At 47.3% G+C, this 17,955-nt stretch overlaps 1 protein-coding gene across 1 annotated transcript in view; it reads left to right on the top strand.

Moving 5' to 3' along the window:
* The window catches only part of Prcc (proline rich mitotic checkpoint control factor), a 29,658-nt gene extending 14,339 nt beyond the window's left edge, over nucleotides 1–15,319 (top strand). Inside the window, exons 2-7 of the mRNA XM_036190993.1 lie at nucleotides 1,925–1,972; nucleotides 3,696–4,262; nucleotides 6,306–6,401; nucleotides 11,643–11,786; nucleotides 13,833–13,898; nucleotides 14,894–15,319. Coding sequence (XP_036046886.1) covers nucleotides 1,925–1,972; nucleotides 3,696–4,262; nucleotides 6,306–6,401; nucleotides 11,643–11,786; nucleotides 13,833–13,898; nucleotides 14,894–14,980 — 1,008 coding nt within the window. The 3' untranslated portion in view covers nucleotides 14,981–15,319. The remainder of the gene's footprint in view (nucleotides 1–1,924; nucleotides 1,973–3,695; nucleotides 4,263–6,305; nucleotides 6,402–11,642; nucleotides 11,787–13,832; nucleotides 13,899–14,893) is intronic.
* Nucleotides 15,320–17,955: the final 2,636 nt, after the last annotated feature.

The raw sequence follows: 17,955 nt of genomic DNA, 5'->3' as shown, positions 1-17,955 counted from the left end.
ATTATGTATACATTATTCTGTCTGCATGTATCCCTGCCGACCAGAAGAGGGCACCAGATCTCATTTCAGGTGGTTGTCAGCCACCATGTGGTTGCTGGGAATTGAACTCAGGACCTTTGGAAGAGCAGATGGTGCTCTTAACTACTGAGCCATGTCTCCAGCCCTTTAAACTTTTTTAATAATTAATTTTTATTTTGTGTGCATTGGTGTCAGTTCTCCTGGCACTAGTTACAGACAGTTGTGAGCTGCCATGTGGGTGCTGGGAATTGAACCTGAGTCCTCTGGAAGAGCAGCCAGTGCTCTTCAGGGCTGAGCCATCTCTCCTGCCCTGAGTATCTAGTACTCTTGATGCCTAGGCTTTGCCATGACAGTTATTGGGAACTTGCTTTTTTGTTGAAACAGGGTCATGCTGGCCTTAAACTCACAGAGCTGCTCTTCCTCCCTCTGCCTCCTGAGTGCTGGGATTAAAGGTGTGCACCACCATGCCAGCCTTACCTTTACTTTACAGATGCTAGACCAAGACCATGGTTGTTATCGGTGGTGGGATCGTCTTCTTACTTACTTGGGAGGTAGTTTTTAATTTTAAGCTTGATTTGTTTTAAAGATTTTTTTTTTCCTGTTTGTTTGTAAGACAGGGTTTCTCTGTGTAACAGCTCTGGCTGTCCTGGAACTCACTTTGTATACCAGACTGGCCTTGAACTCAGAGATCTGCCTCTGCCTCTGAAGAGTGCTAGAATTAAAGGTGTGTGCCACCACTGCCTGGCAAGATTTTAAAAATCTTTAAAAAAAAAAAAAAAAAAAAAAAAAAAGCCTTTGCTATCTGTGTACCTTTCATCTTTCCTTAATTTGGAGATGTTAAGAAACTGGTAGTAAGCTAATTCAAGCCCAAGGTCGCCAGTGTAGCTACCTGGAGGCCAGCCTGATCTGCATAGTGAGTCTAGGACGGCAGGACTACACAGAGTCCCAATCTAAAAACAAAACAAAAACTCAAGTTGTTGTTTTGTTTTTGAGACAGGTTTTCTCTGTGTAACAGCTCTGGCTGTCCTGGAACTCGATCTGTAAACCAGGCTGACCTTGAATTCACAGAGATCCTCTTGCCTCTGGAGTGCTGGGATTAGAGGCGTTTGTCACCACCACCCAGCAAGGTTTTTTTTGTTGTTGTTGTTGTTGTTTTTTTGTTTTGAGACCAGGTCTCACTATGTAGCTTTGGCTGATCTGGAACTTGCTGTATACATGAGGCTAGCCAAGAGCTCACCACTGCCTCCTGAGTGCTGAGAGTAAAGGCATACACCATAGTTGGCAGAAAGCTCAGGCAGGTCTTTTCAGTGTGGTCCAGTCCTGTTGAGTCCAAAGGTTAACATTAGTGGCCTCCTTTCTTAGCCAGGACCTTTCAGCCATCGTTTGCCTGTCTTCCCAGCCAGGAGTGATGGTGTCTGGCAGACAATAGATCATACTTGGAGAGGGAATGGATTTCTCCAACGATTTTGACCTTTAATGCCTCATAGAGAAGTAGTTAACACACCACTTAATCCCACTGGAGCTCCCCAGCTCTGTGGTCTTGTAGTCTATGTAAGTGGTTTTAAAAGTGAGGCTGATATTGGGTGAGATTGTGGGCCAAATCCTATTCATCTTCTAGTGGATGCATTTATAAAAATAGGTGTAGCATTTCTTTGCACCAAGGACCAAATGAAGGAAGTGGTCTCAGTTTAACAGAGTAGAAACTGAGGCGGTCAAGGCATACTCATCCTCTGTAGCTGTTGCAGTGCCCAGAGAGAACACTTGGCTAGGGCTAGTGTGGCTGCAGCTCTGCAGAAGTGGGCACACACGGTGGCCTCTGTGGTCCAGTCTTTATAGATGTTTGCTGAGGGTGTTTCTTCTACTGTTCTAAAACAGTTAAGCTTTATTCTGGTTCTTTTTGTCTCAGTCAGATTCGGAGGAAGATGAACCTGCAAAGAAGAAAACTGTCCTGCAGGTAAGCTCCTCCTTCTCTCCAGATTGTTTCTAGAGCTAGGGCTTAAAGTGCCCAAGGTGTTCATTTGAGAACTAGCATGTTTGCGGGTGTCTGAGGACTGCTTGGTCCGACTGCTTTCTGAGGTAGCTCTGAATCGGATGCACCCCTCTTTTTCTCCTTTCTTCCTGGCCTTAGCACGATTGGAGTTGACTTTTCTGGAAGGACAGGCAGTGTAGGAAGAGGAACTATAACCTAATTCAGTCCATTAGGTTTCAGGCAGAAGGATTATAGGGAGGTGTAAGCACGCTGGTCAGATGATAAGGAGCATCCGTGTTGTAAAATTGCCTGTTCTTCCTGTTGTGTTTCTAACCTGGAAGTAGATACTCCAGTAGTGCTTACTTCGCTCTAGGTAACATTCTAAATGCTTTACCTGTGTCTAGCCGATTCCTTTTTCATCATAGGGACTAAATCCTAGCTTATGATCATCCTAGTTTACATGAGAAAACTGAGGGACTGGCCCAGAGTTAGACAGCTAACATAGGTGGAGCTGGGATTACTCCGGTGTCTGGTGTGCTGACTCCAGAGTCCAGCCCAGCCCTGGAGAGTCCAAGAAACTGTTGTCCTTGGCTGCTTCTCTGTGGTCCAGACCAGCTGAGTGACCTCCCTGCTGTTGGCTGGCTACCACTCATCTCAGCACCTGTACTCTGCTGCAGAGTGTCTTCCAGTTGCCTCTGCACTGTCTGCTCTCATGTTGCTCTTAAATCTTGGGGGAAAGTAGTTGTCTTGGAATTCACATAGGCAGTATGGACGCTGTCCCTTCTCTTCACTTTGTTAAGGTGTCACTTCTAGTTTTTGCAGGTCTTAGGACAGAGTCCTGTGGAAGTCAAAAAGACTATTGGTGAGGGTGATTGGGGTGTGTGTTTATAGTGACTGCAGAAGGAAGGGGCACTGAAGAATGGGGCCAGTGATTCCCTTGTCAGGTGGCTTCCTGGAGAAGGTAGACTTACTTGAAAGGCATTCCACAAGTGATGGCAAAAAAAGATGAGCACGAAGGGATGACCTGTGAAAGCGGAGTGGGAACTGCCCCTGCAGAGGGGTGTCACCATGATCCCAGATGGTGCTGAGAAGTGGAACGCTTGTAAGGTGGCCTGACAGTGCTCTCCACCTGCCCCCCAGCACCTCCTTCCGGTACTGTAAACTCAGAGAGCAGTGAGAAGGACCCTTCTCCAGCTGAACACCTCTCCTGCCTGGCCTGTTTGCCTCAGAGGTCTTATTTAACTCGTTCTGGGCTTTTCTTGGCTGAGAAGACCCCTAGTGCTCCAGGACAGTGACCTTAGTCCACTCTCTTTTTCCTATGATGCCTCCCCACACTTAGGACAGACTGGCTCTTCAGCAGACAGAAAGCAGAACCCAAGCAATTGGTATGAGTAAGAGGAACTCTGGATGGGTGGGCCAGTTAGTGTACAAAGTGATGTAGGAAGTGCTTGACTCTGCAGAGGGCTTTCCTTGGGGGGTTGGCAGATAGAACTTTTAGCAACAGGTACGATGTCTCTTGAGCAGAATCTGCACTTGAGGGCTGGGGAGAAGGCTCAGAGATTAAGAACATGGAGCTAACAAACCCTCGAGGGCTGTGAGGCTCTCAGGAGAAGCACAAACCTATGATCTTGTTTGTCATTGTTGCTGGTGCATAACATGAAGTCTCACTTGTCTCTCTTCCCTCTCATTCCAAACCTGGGCTCACTAGGGATCCGGCGAGGGGACTGGTTTGTCTGCCTTGCTTCCCCAACCTAAAAACCTGACTGTGAAAGAGACTAACAGGTTGCTCCTGCCCCATGCCTTCTCCCGGAAACCCTCAGATGTCTCCTCAGATGCTAAGCCCTCTAGACTGGCTTCTAAGACCAAGCCTGCCTCACTTGCTCCTGTTTTGGGCACCACAACCACCACTCCATCACCCTCTGCCATCAAGGCTGCTGCCAAGAGTGCTGCCCTGCAGGTGACGAAGCAGATCACACAGGAGGAGGACGACAGTGATGAGGAAGTTACTCCTGAGAACTTTTTCTCCCTCCCTGACAAGGCTGAGCCACCTGGAGTTGAGCCATACACTTACCCTGTCCCCACTGTCCCTGAAGAGCTGCCTCCAGGCACAGAACCAGAGCCAGCTTTCCAGGACGATGCGGCCAATGCCCCCCTTGAGTTTAAGATGGCAGCAGGGTCAAGTGGGGCTCCCTGGATGCCGAAGCCTGGGGATGACTACAGCTACAATCAGTTTTCCACATATGGCGATGCCAATGCCGCTGGTGCTTATTATCAGGTGGGTAAGGACAGAGGGCAGGCCCAAGACTGTTGGAACACAGAGCTAAAGGAGAATTTGAACCAGTGATATGGCCTGTGTATCACTTTGCTTGATTTTTTCTTACACCCACTAGGTCTTAAAACATACCACCTCTATTCTTATGGATCTAAATTGCCCAAGTATTTGGAAGGCTGATAGAGTGACTCCCCTATCAGACTTTGATCCTTTCATTCTGCATGTCAACTTCCTGTCACTGTGATGGAATACCTGAGGTGTCTGTTAGAGAACTCGTGTAGTTTATCTGGGCTCGGGTTCTCAGGCTGTGGTCCATGGTTGCTTTGCTCCGTTTCTTTTGGGCCTCTGGGTGTACATCTGCTACATTACTTTTGGGCAGTGTATCATGAGACTGCCTCAGAGGAAGCTAAGAGAAAAGGAGTCCCAGTATTCTTGACAGTTTTTACCGCTGATCTTCCTTCCTTTCAATAAGCTCCACCTCTTAAAGGTGCCACCACTTCCCAGCAGTATCACAGGCTGGTGACTTTGTTTTGTTTTGTTTTTTCCGAGAGGCATGGTCTATAATCTTAAGAAATGCCTCTTTGAATGTGGATATTGAGGAACAGGGAAGTTTGGTGTACGCTTCTGAGTAGCAGTTATTTTCACATAAAGGAGCACACAAACAAAACAGGTCCCTAACAGCTCACCTAGCTAGCCAGCACACAATGCCAAGATGGCCTCTTGTCTTTTATCCTTAACTCAGGTGGTGACTTATATCTTATCCCATTGGTAGACACTCAACTTCACAATCTGATTGACTAAGAGAAAGGGGTTGGTTCAGGGATTATGGACTCTTGTGGGACTAACTACCATTGATATGAAAAAATAAGTTTTTTCACAGTGGATATTTTCCTTTTCCTCCTTTTTTTTCCCTCTTTTTTCCCTCCTTTCCTGCCCTTTTCAACCTCTCCAGTGCTGTGATTACAGGTGTACACTACCACACCCAGCTTCGCTTTGGATTTTTGTGTTCTGCTTTTCTGTGTGATGAATTTGAAGCATGTTTTCCATTTAGTTCATTATAAGATGAATGTTCTTGGCTGGGCGGTGATAGCACACGCCTTTAATCCCAGCACTTGGGAGGCAGAGGCAGGCGGATCTCTGTGAGTTTGAGGCCAGCCTGGGCTACAGAACAAGTTGGGACAGGCTCCAAAGCTACACAGAGAAATCGTGTTTCGAAAAACAAAAACAAAACAAAACAAAAACACAAAGAATGTACCCTCTTAGGGGCCTTTCAGGCAGAGGACATTACAGATAACTTGAGTGTACTGGTGTACTGAAGCAGAGGCGGAGAGTTAGGGCTACATAATGAGGTGCTATCTCAAGAAACAAGTAATGGCAGCAGGGAGGAAACGGTTGCTAGGCACAGGAACCAGGCTTGCCCTTGCCTTCACCTTGTGTTCCTCTAGACTCTGCATCCATGTCATCAAGTGCACACTCTTACAAATAGGTTTTAGTTTTGAAACAGGGTCTCCCTGTGTCATTCTGGCTGTCCTGGAACTTACTACATAGACCATGCTGGCCTTGAACTCACAGAGATCCGCCTGCCTCTGCCTCCTGAGTGCTGGGATTAAAGGTGTGTGCCACCATGTCCAGCAACAAGTAGCTCATGGTACATGTTTGTGCCTTTTCTGACTGTAGGATGACACCAGATAGCCAGTCAGTGAAACTGTCCAGTGGGGGCAGGAGGGGGATGGAATGGCAGAGCTTGTTGGATCTCAGGAACAGGTCAGGCCTGGCTAAGGCACTGGAGAGGCGAGGTGTGGGTTATCTTGGGAAGGAGCTAAGGGAACAGGGCACAGCAGGAGAGAATGTGCATTCTTTGTCACCCTTCCTAAACAAGTGCCCCTCTGCCTGGATGGTGCAGATGAAGGAGCTGCAGGGCCTGGTGGACCTCTGCTTGTTCATCGGAAGACTTCGATGTGGGCATCTCTCCTGCATTTGCCATGTAGTTTGCTTTGTTTTGTCTCCATTGTGCCTTCAGTTGTATGTTTTCTGTTTTGACTCTAGGATTATTACAGTGGTGGCTACTATCCTGCACCGGACCCGGCTCTGGTCCCTCCCCAGGAAATTGCCCCAGATGCCTCCTTCATTGATGATGAAGCAGTGAGTTAACAATGTATCAGTTACTTTTCTGTTGCTATGAGAAAATAGCACAACTAAAAGCAACCTATAGAAGGTTATTTGAAAGGCTTACAGTTACAGAGAGATGGGGGACTATCATGCTGGAAGGGCATGGGGTCAAGCAGCAGACAAGGCAGGAGCAACAGGCAGGACGCTGAGAGCTCACATCTCCATTCATTCACACACAAGAAAGCAGAGAACAGAGAAAGCTAATTGGAAGTCAGGCAAGGCTATAAACTCTCAACCCGCCACCAGTGTTCCATCAAGCCTGGACCATCTCCACAATGAATATTACCAACTAGGGACCGTGTTCAAAAACTGAGCCTATGGGAGACGCAGCCAAAATGACTTCTATTTTTTGTGCTAGGGATCAAACACAAGGCCTTGTGTTTGCTAGACAACAGTGGATTACTGAGCCCACAAGTGGCTTTTTTTAACTTAAGATTTATTTTGTTTTCAGTTATATGTATATGTGTGTGTCTGTGTGTGTGTGTGTGTGTGTGTGTGTGTGTGTGTGTGTGTATGTTTGTTTGTGAATCTGTGTCAGGGTACATGTATATAAGTGCAGGTAGCTACAGAGACCAGAGGAGTCAGCGCCCCCTGGAATGAGTATAGGCAGTTGTGAGCTGATGTGGGTGCTGGGAGCTAAATTCAGGTCCTCTCAAGGGCAGTACTCTCTTTTAGCAGAGACATCTCTCCAGCCCCACAAATGACCATTACTTAGTTATTTTTTTGAGACAGGGTGTTACTATGTAGCCAGCCTCATTTTGAACTTGCAGGCTTCTCCTCAGTCTTCTGACAGCTGAGATTATAGGAGTTTATTGTTACTATTTTATGAATGTATGTTCGTTTGTTTGTTTTGAGACAGGGTTTCTCTGTGTAGCCTTGGTTGTCCTAGACCTAATTCTGGGGCTGGAGAGATGGCTGAGCTGTTAAGAGCACTGGCTGTTCTTGGAGAGGTTCTGAGTTGAATTCCCAGCAACCACGTGGTGGCTCACAACCCTTTGTTGTGGGATCTGAGGCCCTTTTCTGGCATAAAGTTGTACATGCAGATAGAGCACTCATGTACATTAAATAAACAAACAAACAAACAAATAAATCTTCAAACAAATAAAAAACTAGCTCTGTAGACCAGGCTGGCCTTGAACTCACAGAGATCACCTGCCTCTGCCTCCTGTTGGTCACCATGACCAGTGAGAGGTTTTGTTTGTTTGTTTGTTTGTTTTTCGGAGACAGGGTTTCTCTGTAGCACTGCACCTTTCCTGGATCTCTCTGTAGACCAGGCGGGCCTTGAACTCACAGAGATCCACTTACCTCTGCCTCCCGAGTGCTGGGATTAAAGGCGTGCACCACCAGCGCCCGGCGAGAGTTTATTTTTAATTAAAAAGAATTTTATTGCTTCTAAATTTTTGTTGTCTTAGTGTTTCTGATGTTATGATAGAACACCATGACAAAAGGAAAGACTTGGGAAGGAAAGGGTTTATTTCATCTTTCCAGATTGTAGTCTGTCGTCTAGGGAAGATAGGGCAGGAACTCAAGGCAGGAGCCTGAAGACTGGAACTGATACAGTGGCCATAGAAAAACACTGCTTACTGGCTTGTTCCTTATGGCTTGCTTAGCCTGTCTTCTTATAGCACCCAGAACCACCAGCCCACAGTAAGCTGGGCCCTTTCACATCAGTCATCAAGAAAGTTTACTCCAGGCTTGCCCACAGACCAGTCTGCTGGGGTTATTGTCTCAATTGAGGTTCTGTTTCCAAAATGGCTCTAGCTTGTCTTAGGTTGACATAAACTATCCAGCACACACATGCATGTCACAGCTGTCAGAGGATAACACGCAGGAGCTGATTTTCTCCTTCTACCAGGGATTGAACACAGGTTGGGCCAGCTTGCTGCCCCAGGAAATTTATTTTTAGCTTTATCAATTATGATTATGTTTGGCAACATGTGAGTGAGAAATTAAGTAACAGTAGTTTGAGGCTGGGTAGTGGTGCTGCTCACCTTTAATCCCAGCACTTGGGAGGCAGAGGTAGGCAGATCTCCATGAGTTCAAGGCCAGCCTGATCTGCAGAGCTAGTTCCAGGACAGCCAGGAATACACATGAAACCCTGTCTCAAAATAGAGAACGAAAAAAAACTGAAAAAACAACAATAGTTTGTATAATGACAATTAGGTTTTTCCTTATGAAAGAAGGTTTGGGGTAGGCAGGCCAGGGCTGGAGTCTCAGCTCCATAAAGAAAGTGGTTAGAGATCTGTTTTTTTTTCTGAACTGTGCTGCTGTCTCTAGACTGGGGCTTTGATTCTCACAGTAGCAGCCGGAATGCCTGCCATCACATCTTCATGGCAGTCAGCAGGCTGGAGAAAGAAAGGAAGAACAGCTCTTTTTTCTTTGGAGGACTTTTGAAACTCCTTAGGGTACTTGCCCTTAGGACTTATGACTAGGTAAGGATCTGTTCTCATGGCTAGATCTAGTTCCAATGGGGCCTATGAAATAAAGTTTTAGTTGAGTGATAATCTGGCCGAATTATTGGTTCATTTACACCAAAGAAGGGGAGAATGGATTTCAAGACACCTGGCAGCTGTGATCAGTAACCCTGGGTTCAACTTGACTGACAGACAAAATGAAGCCTGTCCTGTGTGTGTCCTTCAGCCCAAGATGGAGATCTGTCCCATTGCAGGGGAGATTCAGTTTATTACAAGAGGTGGAGGTTCTTAGTAAAATTACTGATGTTCACTTTCCCCAGAAAGGTGTGTGTCCTTTGCTAACCTTTGTTCTGATTGGTCATCTGTGTATTCACTCCCTTGAGTATTGCCTTCTAGGCAAGTTCAGTGGTTGAGTCCCTCAGTTTCTCATCTTTGGAAGCAGCAAACTTGCACTCAGTAGCCAGGCTCAGTTTCTTGTATTTAACGTGAGCATTGCGTTCCCCAGTGGTCAGAGCAGGTCTTGAGGCTTGCTGGGATTTACTTCTGTTGCAGGTGGTCTGGGTTTTCCCTCCTTCCCTCTCTTTCTTCCTCTTTCCCTCCCTCCCTGTACCCTCCCCCCACACATTGGGGTTCTGGTCTCAAAGTCATGGCAATCCTCCTGCCTTGTTGGTATTATAGGTATGGACTATGTGTCCATGTGGTTGTTGTCCTGCCCTGCACTGCCCCTCTGCTCCCCTCCTCTTCTCTTCCCTTCCCTCCCCTCCCCTCAGTAATCTTTGTTAATCTTTCCCTCCTTCCCTTTCTTCTTCCCGAGGACGAAAGAACAGGAATAGTAAAGAGAGTTCTTTGGCCTTTTGCGGTTCCATTGCTCTCCATCCCACATTCTCTTTGTCTGTGGATTCTTGGGGTGGAATCTGATGATGGATGACACCAATTCAGTGAAAAGGGAAGTGTGGGAAGAGAACTGCTGGCTTGTGTGTTTTTGTTTAGCTTAGAGACAGCATCTCATGCAGCCAGGCTGACCTTGGACTTCTGTGTAGCCAAGGATCACCTTGATTCTCCCATCCACCTCCAGAATGCTGGGCTTTGCTTGCACACGTGTGCCAGTTTATGTAGTGCTGGGAGATGGAACAGGGCTTAGTGCACACTGTGTTCCTACTCTAGTGAAGCACTCCCCGGTCCTGAAGGAGAATTGATCTTCACAGGAGAAATCTTGCAGAGTATTAGTTTTGATTCAGGGTCTTGCTTTAAACTCCTGGATTCAGGGCTGATGAGATGGACAGCTTTAGTGGGTACAGGGGCCTGCTGCCACGCCGCATGGCTTGAGTTTTGCCCACAAGTTGTCCTCTGACTTCACACGCATGCCTTGGTTTGAATGTCAAGCAACAACAAAATAAAAACAGACAAAAATAACCCCTGCCTCTGCCTCCCAAGTAGTTGGGACTACAGATGTCTGTCATCACACTCAGTTTACCCTCAGTTCCTTGAAAACACACACACACACACACACACACACACACACACACACACGCACGCACGCACGCACGCACGCGCGCGCATGCTTGATTTTACTTATATTTTGTGTTTGAGTGTTTTGCCTGCACGTATGTCTGTGTACCGAGTACATACAGATGCATTGCGCATAGAGGCCAGAAGAGGGCTTCAGTCATCTGGAACTGAAGTTAGAGACAGTTGTGAGCCACCCTGTGCATGCTAGTAATTAACCCCAGATCCTCTGCAAGAGCAGTCAATGTTCTTAAATGCTGAGCCATGTCTCTAGCCTCTTATTCTCAATTCTTTTTGTTTGTCTGTTTGTTTGTTTTTGTTTTTGTTTTTGAGACAGGTTCCTGGCTGTCATGGAACTAGCTCTGCAGACCAGGCTGGGCTTGAACTCTCATGGAGATCCACCTGCCTCTGCCTCCCAAGTTCTGGGATAAAAGGGGTGTGCCACCACAACCTGGCCTACCCTCAATTCTTAATTTAAAAATTGTAATCCTAGGGGTTAGAGAGATGGCTCAGAGGTTAAGAGTACTGGCTGCTCTTCCAGAGGTCCTGAGTTCAATTCCCAGCAACCACATGGTGGCTCACAACCATCTGTAATGGGATCTGGTGCCCTCTTCTGGCACGCAGGCATGCATACTGCATACATAATAATAATAAATACATTTTTAAAAAAATAAAAAAAAGACATTCATTTAAAAAAAATTGTAATCCTAGTCCTTGGTAGGCTGAGGCAAAAGGGTTTTGAGTTTGAGGCCATCATGGTTGGTCCAAAACAGAAAGGAAAAAAGCTGTGGTAGACCTTTCAGGAAGGTATAGTGATCTGGTTTGTATTCCTGGATCTCTACAAATACTCTTGGCTGCCCTGGCTCTGACTACAAGAGCCCTCCTGAGAAGCCCATGTCCCCTGGCACCATAGAAGTTTAGTAGATGGCAGGGTGGAAAGGAAGTATTCACAGAGAGAAACAGGCAGTGTGTCTGCTAGGCCCAGCTCTAGAGCATGATTCCCAACCTCCTGATGTTGCGGCCTTTACTGTACTATATATAGTCTCTGATGTTGTGGTGATCCTCAACTATAAAGTTACTTTGTTGCTACTTCATAAGTGTATTTTGCTGCTGTTATGAATTATAATGTGACTATCTGAAATCAGGACATGTGATATTTGACTCCAAAGGGGTCTGGACCCACAAATTGAGAACCGATGCTCTGGAGACTCTGGATCCTTAGCAGTGTCTTCTGCTGTCCTCACCCACATTCCAGACCTCTGCAGTTCTGTTTTGTTTACTTATTTACTTTCAGTTTAAGCGGCTTCAGGGCAAGAGGAATCGAGGAAGAGAGGAAATCAACTTTGTGGAGATCAAAGGGGATGACCAACTCAGTGGGGCTCAGCAGTGGATGACCAAGTCATTGACAGAAGAGAAAACCATGAAGTCCTTCAGCAAAGTAAGTGTGAAGGACCGTCTGGGTGGCTGCGTGGACGGCCATAAGGTGGGCTTGTCCTGCTCCCCCTCACCTTTTGTTACTTGACACACCTTAGCAGATACTGTAGCCCAAGGGGGTGGAGTATAAAAGCTTCATGGGAAACTGCCTTTCGGGACTTGATATAATTTTCACAGTTTCCGTGAAGGTCTCTGGTGTGTGTGGTTCTCCTCACTGGTCAGAATCTACAGCTGCTCTCCCTGTAATCACATCAGTCTCCAGCTCTTACTGTGGGAGCTGGCTCTGCCTTTGGGGAGCGGGCATAGCAGATCTTCAGAGGGTTCTAGGCCCTGGGTGCCAGGCATACTGCTCTTCTCTTGCCACTGTCTCCATAGCTCATTGTGGCCAGCTGCTGTCTCTGAAGGCTCTTCTTCCTGTTTCCCACCCCACTGGCCTCCCTGTGCTTATTTTCTTTAGTTAGTGTGGTGAATGTGTCTTCATTTAGCAACTAGGCACAGCGAGTGTGGACACTTAGGAGCTGGCCATGAGTGGGCGTGGCTGAATATGAGCTTCGTGCCAGCAACACCAAGGTCAAGGATTTTTACCCCCTCCCCCTTTGATTTTTCTTTGTTCTATGGTCACAGATGGCCATCCAGGCCTCCATCATTTATTTTAACTGAATGTTGGCGGTCATACAGGATAGAGCAAAGGATTGTGGTTAGAGCAGCTTAGATCTATCACTGTTTACTGGAAAAACCACTTAGGAGAAAGGGCTCTGCTGAGTTGGGCTTGGGAGGCACCGTCACACAAGTGGCTGCTGGTCTGATGCTCACTGTGGAATGGAGAGAATGTTTTATGTATATCATCTTTAATTGTAGCATTTAATGACATTCAGTAGCAACCAGCAATTAGCATCTGGTCTTTTCCCAGCTCCAGGTTTTGTCCCATTTCATTTTGTTGAGCTTGCTTTTCAAAAGAGAAGAAAAGATACAGTCCCTATCCCCAAGAAGTTGGCGCATGGTTGGGAAGAGATTTAAGGACACTTGAGTGTAAATGATTACAGTGCAAATTGATTACATAAGTGCTGAGGAGACTCTGGGGAGGAGTCGTTGAGAGTTGGGTGGGGCTGGCGAGGAAGCTTCTAGCTAGAGACAGCTCTGGCAGAGGACAGAAAAACCACACCGTGAAAGCTCAGACCAGTATAGATTTTGACAGTAAATCGTTTGCATCGAAGTGTGGTCTGGAGTTAGATGTAGTTACTGGTGGAGGCTGGAAGATGGGTTGAGGAAGAGCGAGATGTGAACTTTGTAATTCCAGGGAGGTGGCTGACATGTCCCAGGACAGGACAGCAGAGTTTCAGCCAAAGGTGATGGATGGAGGGCTTGGTAAGTGGTAGGTAGGAGTCAGACTAGACATCTGGTCAGACTGGGGAGAAGAGCACAGAAATGAAGTGGGTTAAGGGGCAGATGGATGAGGGGTAGTAAGGAGGTCTGGAGGGGTCAGCAGGTCACATACCTAGGACATGAAAGCTGTCCTAGACTTAGTACAGGCCGGTGTGCACAGGCAGAGCCTAGGGCCTGGGCTAGAGATAGAGTGGGCTATCAGGGAGATAAAGGCATCCCAGTCTGACCTCAAAGTGTAGCCAGTCAGATTTGTTTTTCATAATGGTACTGATAAAATGTCTGCGTTGTAAAGTATGTAGACGCAAAAGTAGCTCCAAGTTGACTTTTCTCCCCAAAGATTTAGGCTATATGTTTAGTGTTTCAGTTCACCAGCCTTACACTGTCCTGGCACATGAGAAATTTATGTCTTTCCATCTGTGGACTAAGGACTGTTTTTTTGTTTGTTTGTTTTTTGTTTTTTTGTTTTTGTTTGGTTTTGGTTTTTCGAGACAGGTTTCCCTGTGTAGATTTGCGCCTTTTCCTGGATCTCCCTCTGTAGACCAGGCTGGCCTCGAACTCACAGAGATCCGCCTGCCTCTGCCTCCCAAGTGCTGGGATTAAAGGCGTGCACCACCACTGCTTGGCTTGGACTGTTTTTTGTTGTTGTTTTTGTTTTTTTCTCTTGTAGAAGAAAGGTGAGCAGCCAACTGGCCAGCAGCGGAGGAAACACCAGATCACATATCTGATTCATCAGGTGAGGATGCTCCGGGCCCCACTCACAGGATCCAATTAAACCTGGGGATGAGAAGTGGGGCTAGTCAAAGGCGGCCCAGTATCAGACTCCCTTTGATAGGCTCCCTTTTGTCCTCCGTGTGGCCACTAGGGGGAGGCTGCGTCCTTGGTATCATTCCCTCTGTCTCTGGTACAGGTGATTAGAGAAACCATGTTATGTCAGAGGGAAGTGACATGGTTTGTTATAGGAATCTTTTGGTTGTTTGAGACAAGTTTCAAGCATCCCAGGCTATAGCCCAGGATGACTTTCAACTTCTGATTCTCTTGAGTTTAGCTTCTGAGTGCCAAGATTTACGGGCATGTGGTTCTCTGCCTGGTTTGTAAGGTGAAGGGGATAGCACCCCGTGCTTGATGCAAGAACTCTACCAACTGAGCTTCATCTGTGTGTGTGTGTGTGTGTGTGTGTGTGTGTGTGTGTGTGTGTGTGTACTCAAAATGTAAGTTATAGGAGGTCAAGACAAATGTCCCTGTTTTTCTCTAGCCACTATGCAGGTCCCAGGGATTGAACTCAGTCATCAAGCTTGGTGGCAGGCACTCTACCCACTGAGCCATCTTGTTAGGCCCCCCTCCCCCAAGCAGGCTTTTTCAATAGCAACTTTATCTGTTTTTGGTTTGTTTGTTTGGTTGGTTGGTTTGGTTTGGCTTTTCAAGACAAGAGTTTCTATGTGTAGCTTTGGAGCCTGTCTTGGCTCTTGCTCTGTAGACCAGGCTGGCCTCAAACTCACAGAGAGAGATTCCCCTACCTCTGCTTCCAGAGTGCTGGGATTAAAGGCATATGTCACCACCCCATCCCCACCCCCGGCTATCAGTTTTATTTAAAATAATAAATGAATAGAAGGCTGGGTCTGGGATGTACAGTGGTACAGGTGGACCTAGCAGGAACAGAGGCTGTGTGACCCTGTCCTGTCAGTGGAGCAGGTGCTCACTGCGACCCCACCTGCTTCTTTCCTGTCCCAGGCTAAGGAACGGGAGCTGGAGCTGAAGAACACCTGGTCAGAGAACAAGCTCAGTCGCCGGCAGACCCAAGCCAAATACGGATTCTAGGGCTCAGGAACCGATGGCCCGGGATCTTCTGCTGGCCCAGCCCCCAGCTTCACCTCCAGGACCCCAGCTGCTCCAAGTCCAGGACCTCTACCTTGAGGACCCAGCCCTCACCTCTGGGAGAAGGAACAGATTTGATAGATTTTTCTTAAGTTAGAAAATCCAGCTCCTTTCTGTGCTGGGGCTGGAGAGACTGCTGCCCCAAAGACCCTGAGTTCTTGGTTGGGAGTTTTGCTCCCTGTCGGTGTGATGAGACGTCGAACTCTCCCACAGTCTTTTTTTTTTTTTTTTTTTTTAAACCAGGGATGTCTGTTGAAATAAAACATTGAGTGTGACAGATGCGCCCGCACTGTGTCTGGATCAGCTTGTGCAGAGTGCCCCTGCCAGCACCCTGAGCTGCCTTATCATTGCTTTGCTTTTTTACCCTCTCTGCCCAGCTTGCACATGGGCTTTGTGGCCATGACCATCCCAGTTGCTGGTAGTTTTACCTGGGGCAGGATGGTAATCCGAGGCCTGGGCTTCCAAATGTGGAGGTAATGCTGATCTCAGGGATCTCGATGGACTAGAAGGGGCCCTGATGGACTAGAAGGGGCCCTGTGACAAAGAAAGCCTTGGTAAACTGGGTCGCTGCAGGCCTGTAATCTCAGCGTTCAGGAGGTGGAGGAGGTAGAAGGATGAAAAGTTCAAGGTCAGCCTGAGCCGCAGTGTCAAGACCCTACCATTTAAAAAAGAAAAGCATCTGTGATACATAGAAGTGACACTCGGTTCCCAAAGTGAATCAAATTTGCACTGAGGTTTGTGGCATGGACTGGTTTGGAGAGAGTTGTGTTCACCACTGTACCACCAATACAGATTGTGAGCTGATTTGGAAGCTAGGCATAGAAGGTGGGGGCTAGATATATCTCCTGGAGACTTCAAAATCTCTAGCCATTTTGGGGAAGGCATATGGAAGAGAATGCAGACTTAGGAGCTGCAGGGCACCATGTGCACACCAGCAACAGTGTACTATGCAGTGTCTTCCTTTCAGGTCAAGACTCAAGTAGGGATGATCACAAAGATAGCACGTCAAACCACGAGTCAGATGTCAGGCATCCAAGAGTTAGCTGGTGTGCAGGAATGGAGCACTAGAGAGACTCCAGAGCCTGTGGGTGCCAGGCAGAGGAGCTGTGGACAGACAGGTGCTTCAGTCCACTGCTAATGGGGCTGTCCTGGACAGGCAAGGCTATGGCCTGAGGAACAGTTTGAATAGGGTGTGGTGTGGACTAGGGCCCAGCAGATGAGACATCTCACTTTCTGGTTCTGTGTGCTGAGGTAAGTCGAGGAGTCTGTTTCTCATTAAGTACATTGTAGGGTTTCACTTACAGGAAAACTACCCGCTTATCTGAAATCTGACCTACTTCGGGTTGGAGCCAGACAGGGCTCCCAAGTCCCACAGGGATTGTAGTTGTTCAGATCTGCACATCCAGCCAGTCTCAGTAGGGAGCGAGCATCAACTCCAATGATCCTCCACTGTCCACTGAGGCTCTGGCCAGGCAAGGCTGAGGTCTACCTCCAGATGGATGTCTTAGGTGATAGTTGACCCAGCGGGGCTGAGAAGTCTGAGGCCCCTTTGTGCCAGTTGCTCTCTGTGTCCAGTGTACTCTAAGAGCAGCCTTTGTCTGTTACCACCCTACATTTGGTGTCTTGTCTTAGGAGTCTGCACTGTGATGGAGTAGGAAGTGCCCTACATTGCTGGGAGGCAGGAGATGAGCCCCCACCCCCACCTTTTTTCCCTTTAATTGAGATGGTTTCTCTGTGTTGCCCTGGCTGTCCTGGAACTCACTCTGTATACCAGGCTGGTCTCAAACTCACAGAGATCCACCTGCCTCTGCCTCCCGAGTGCTGGGGTTAAAGGGGTGTGCCACCAATGCCCGGCAGGAGATGAGCCTTTTACCTTCAGTTCTCAAAGAGTCTGCAGCCCTTTTAGAAGAAGTTTGTGTTTTGATAATGGTCACTAAAAGAATTGGGTTGACCTTGAACTCACCATATAGCTGGGACCAGGGCTTAATCCTGTCTCCCAAGTGCTGGGTTACAGGCATAATCCACTATGCCCCACTCTAGAAAGAAAATGATTTTTTTTTTAAAGCAGGATTTTTCTGTTAAGTCTTTGTTGTCCTGAAATTCACTCTGTAGACCAGGCTGGCCTCAAACTCAGAGATTAGCCTGTCTCTGCCTCATGAGTGCTGGGACTAAAGGTGTGTGCCACCATCGCCCGGCTTTAGAAAAAATAATTGTCAGACAGGAAAGATGACTTAGAGGTTAAGAGCACTGGCTGCCTTCCAGAAGACTTGGGTTCTATTCCCAGCACCCATAGACATACATACATACGAGCAAAATGCCGGTATACATGAAATTAAAAGTTCTTTTGCATAATTGTGTTTTATGTGCATGCATTCATGTGTATATGCTCCACATGTGTGCCTAGTGCCCATGGAGGTCAGAATGTGGCATCAGGATCCCCAGGAACTGGAGTTAAGGATGGTTGTGATCTACCATGTGTGGGTGCTGGGAACCAAATCCCAGGTCTTCTGCAAGAGCAAGTGCTCATCTGCTGAGGCGACTCACCAGCTCCCAGACATATTTTTGAAAAGCCACTTTTTAATCCTACCAAAGATGACATTTATTTGGTGATTGGAATTTCCTAGTCACCAAGAGAAAAGCTGATATGTATCTTAGTTCATACCTTAGTTCTGCACTTAGAAGGTGGAGGCAGGAGGACTGCCATGAGTGTGAGGCCTAGAGTGTGAGACTATCAAGATCCAAAAGGTAGGCTGGGTCTGGTGGCACACTCTAATCTCAGCGCTGTGGGGACAGAGGCAGGTGGATCTCTGATTTCCAGGTCAGCTAAGGCTACATAGTGAGGCCCTTTCTAAGAGGGGTTGGGGAGGGGGTCAAGAAAAGGGGGAAAGAAACAGGCACTTCCCAGGGGTGATAGCCTC

The sequence above is a fragment of the Onychomys torridus genome, chromosome 6, assembly GCF_903995425.1.
Source record: "Onychomys torridus chromosome 6, mOncTor1.1, whole genome shotgun sequence".
Lineage (NCBI taxonomy): Eukaryota > Metazoa > Chordata > Mammalia > Rodentia > Cricetidae > Onychomys > Onychomys torridus.
The sequence above is the reverse complement of the archived record's forward strand: the minus strand, read 5'-3'. Positions and strand labels throughout refer to the sequence as shown.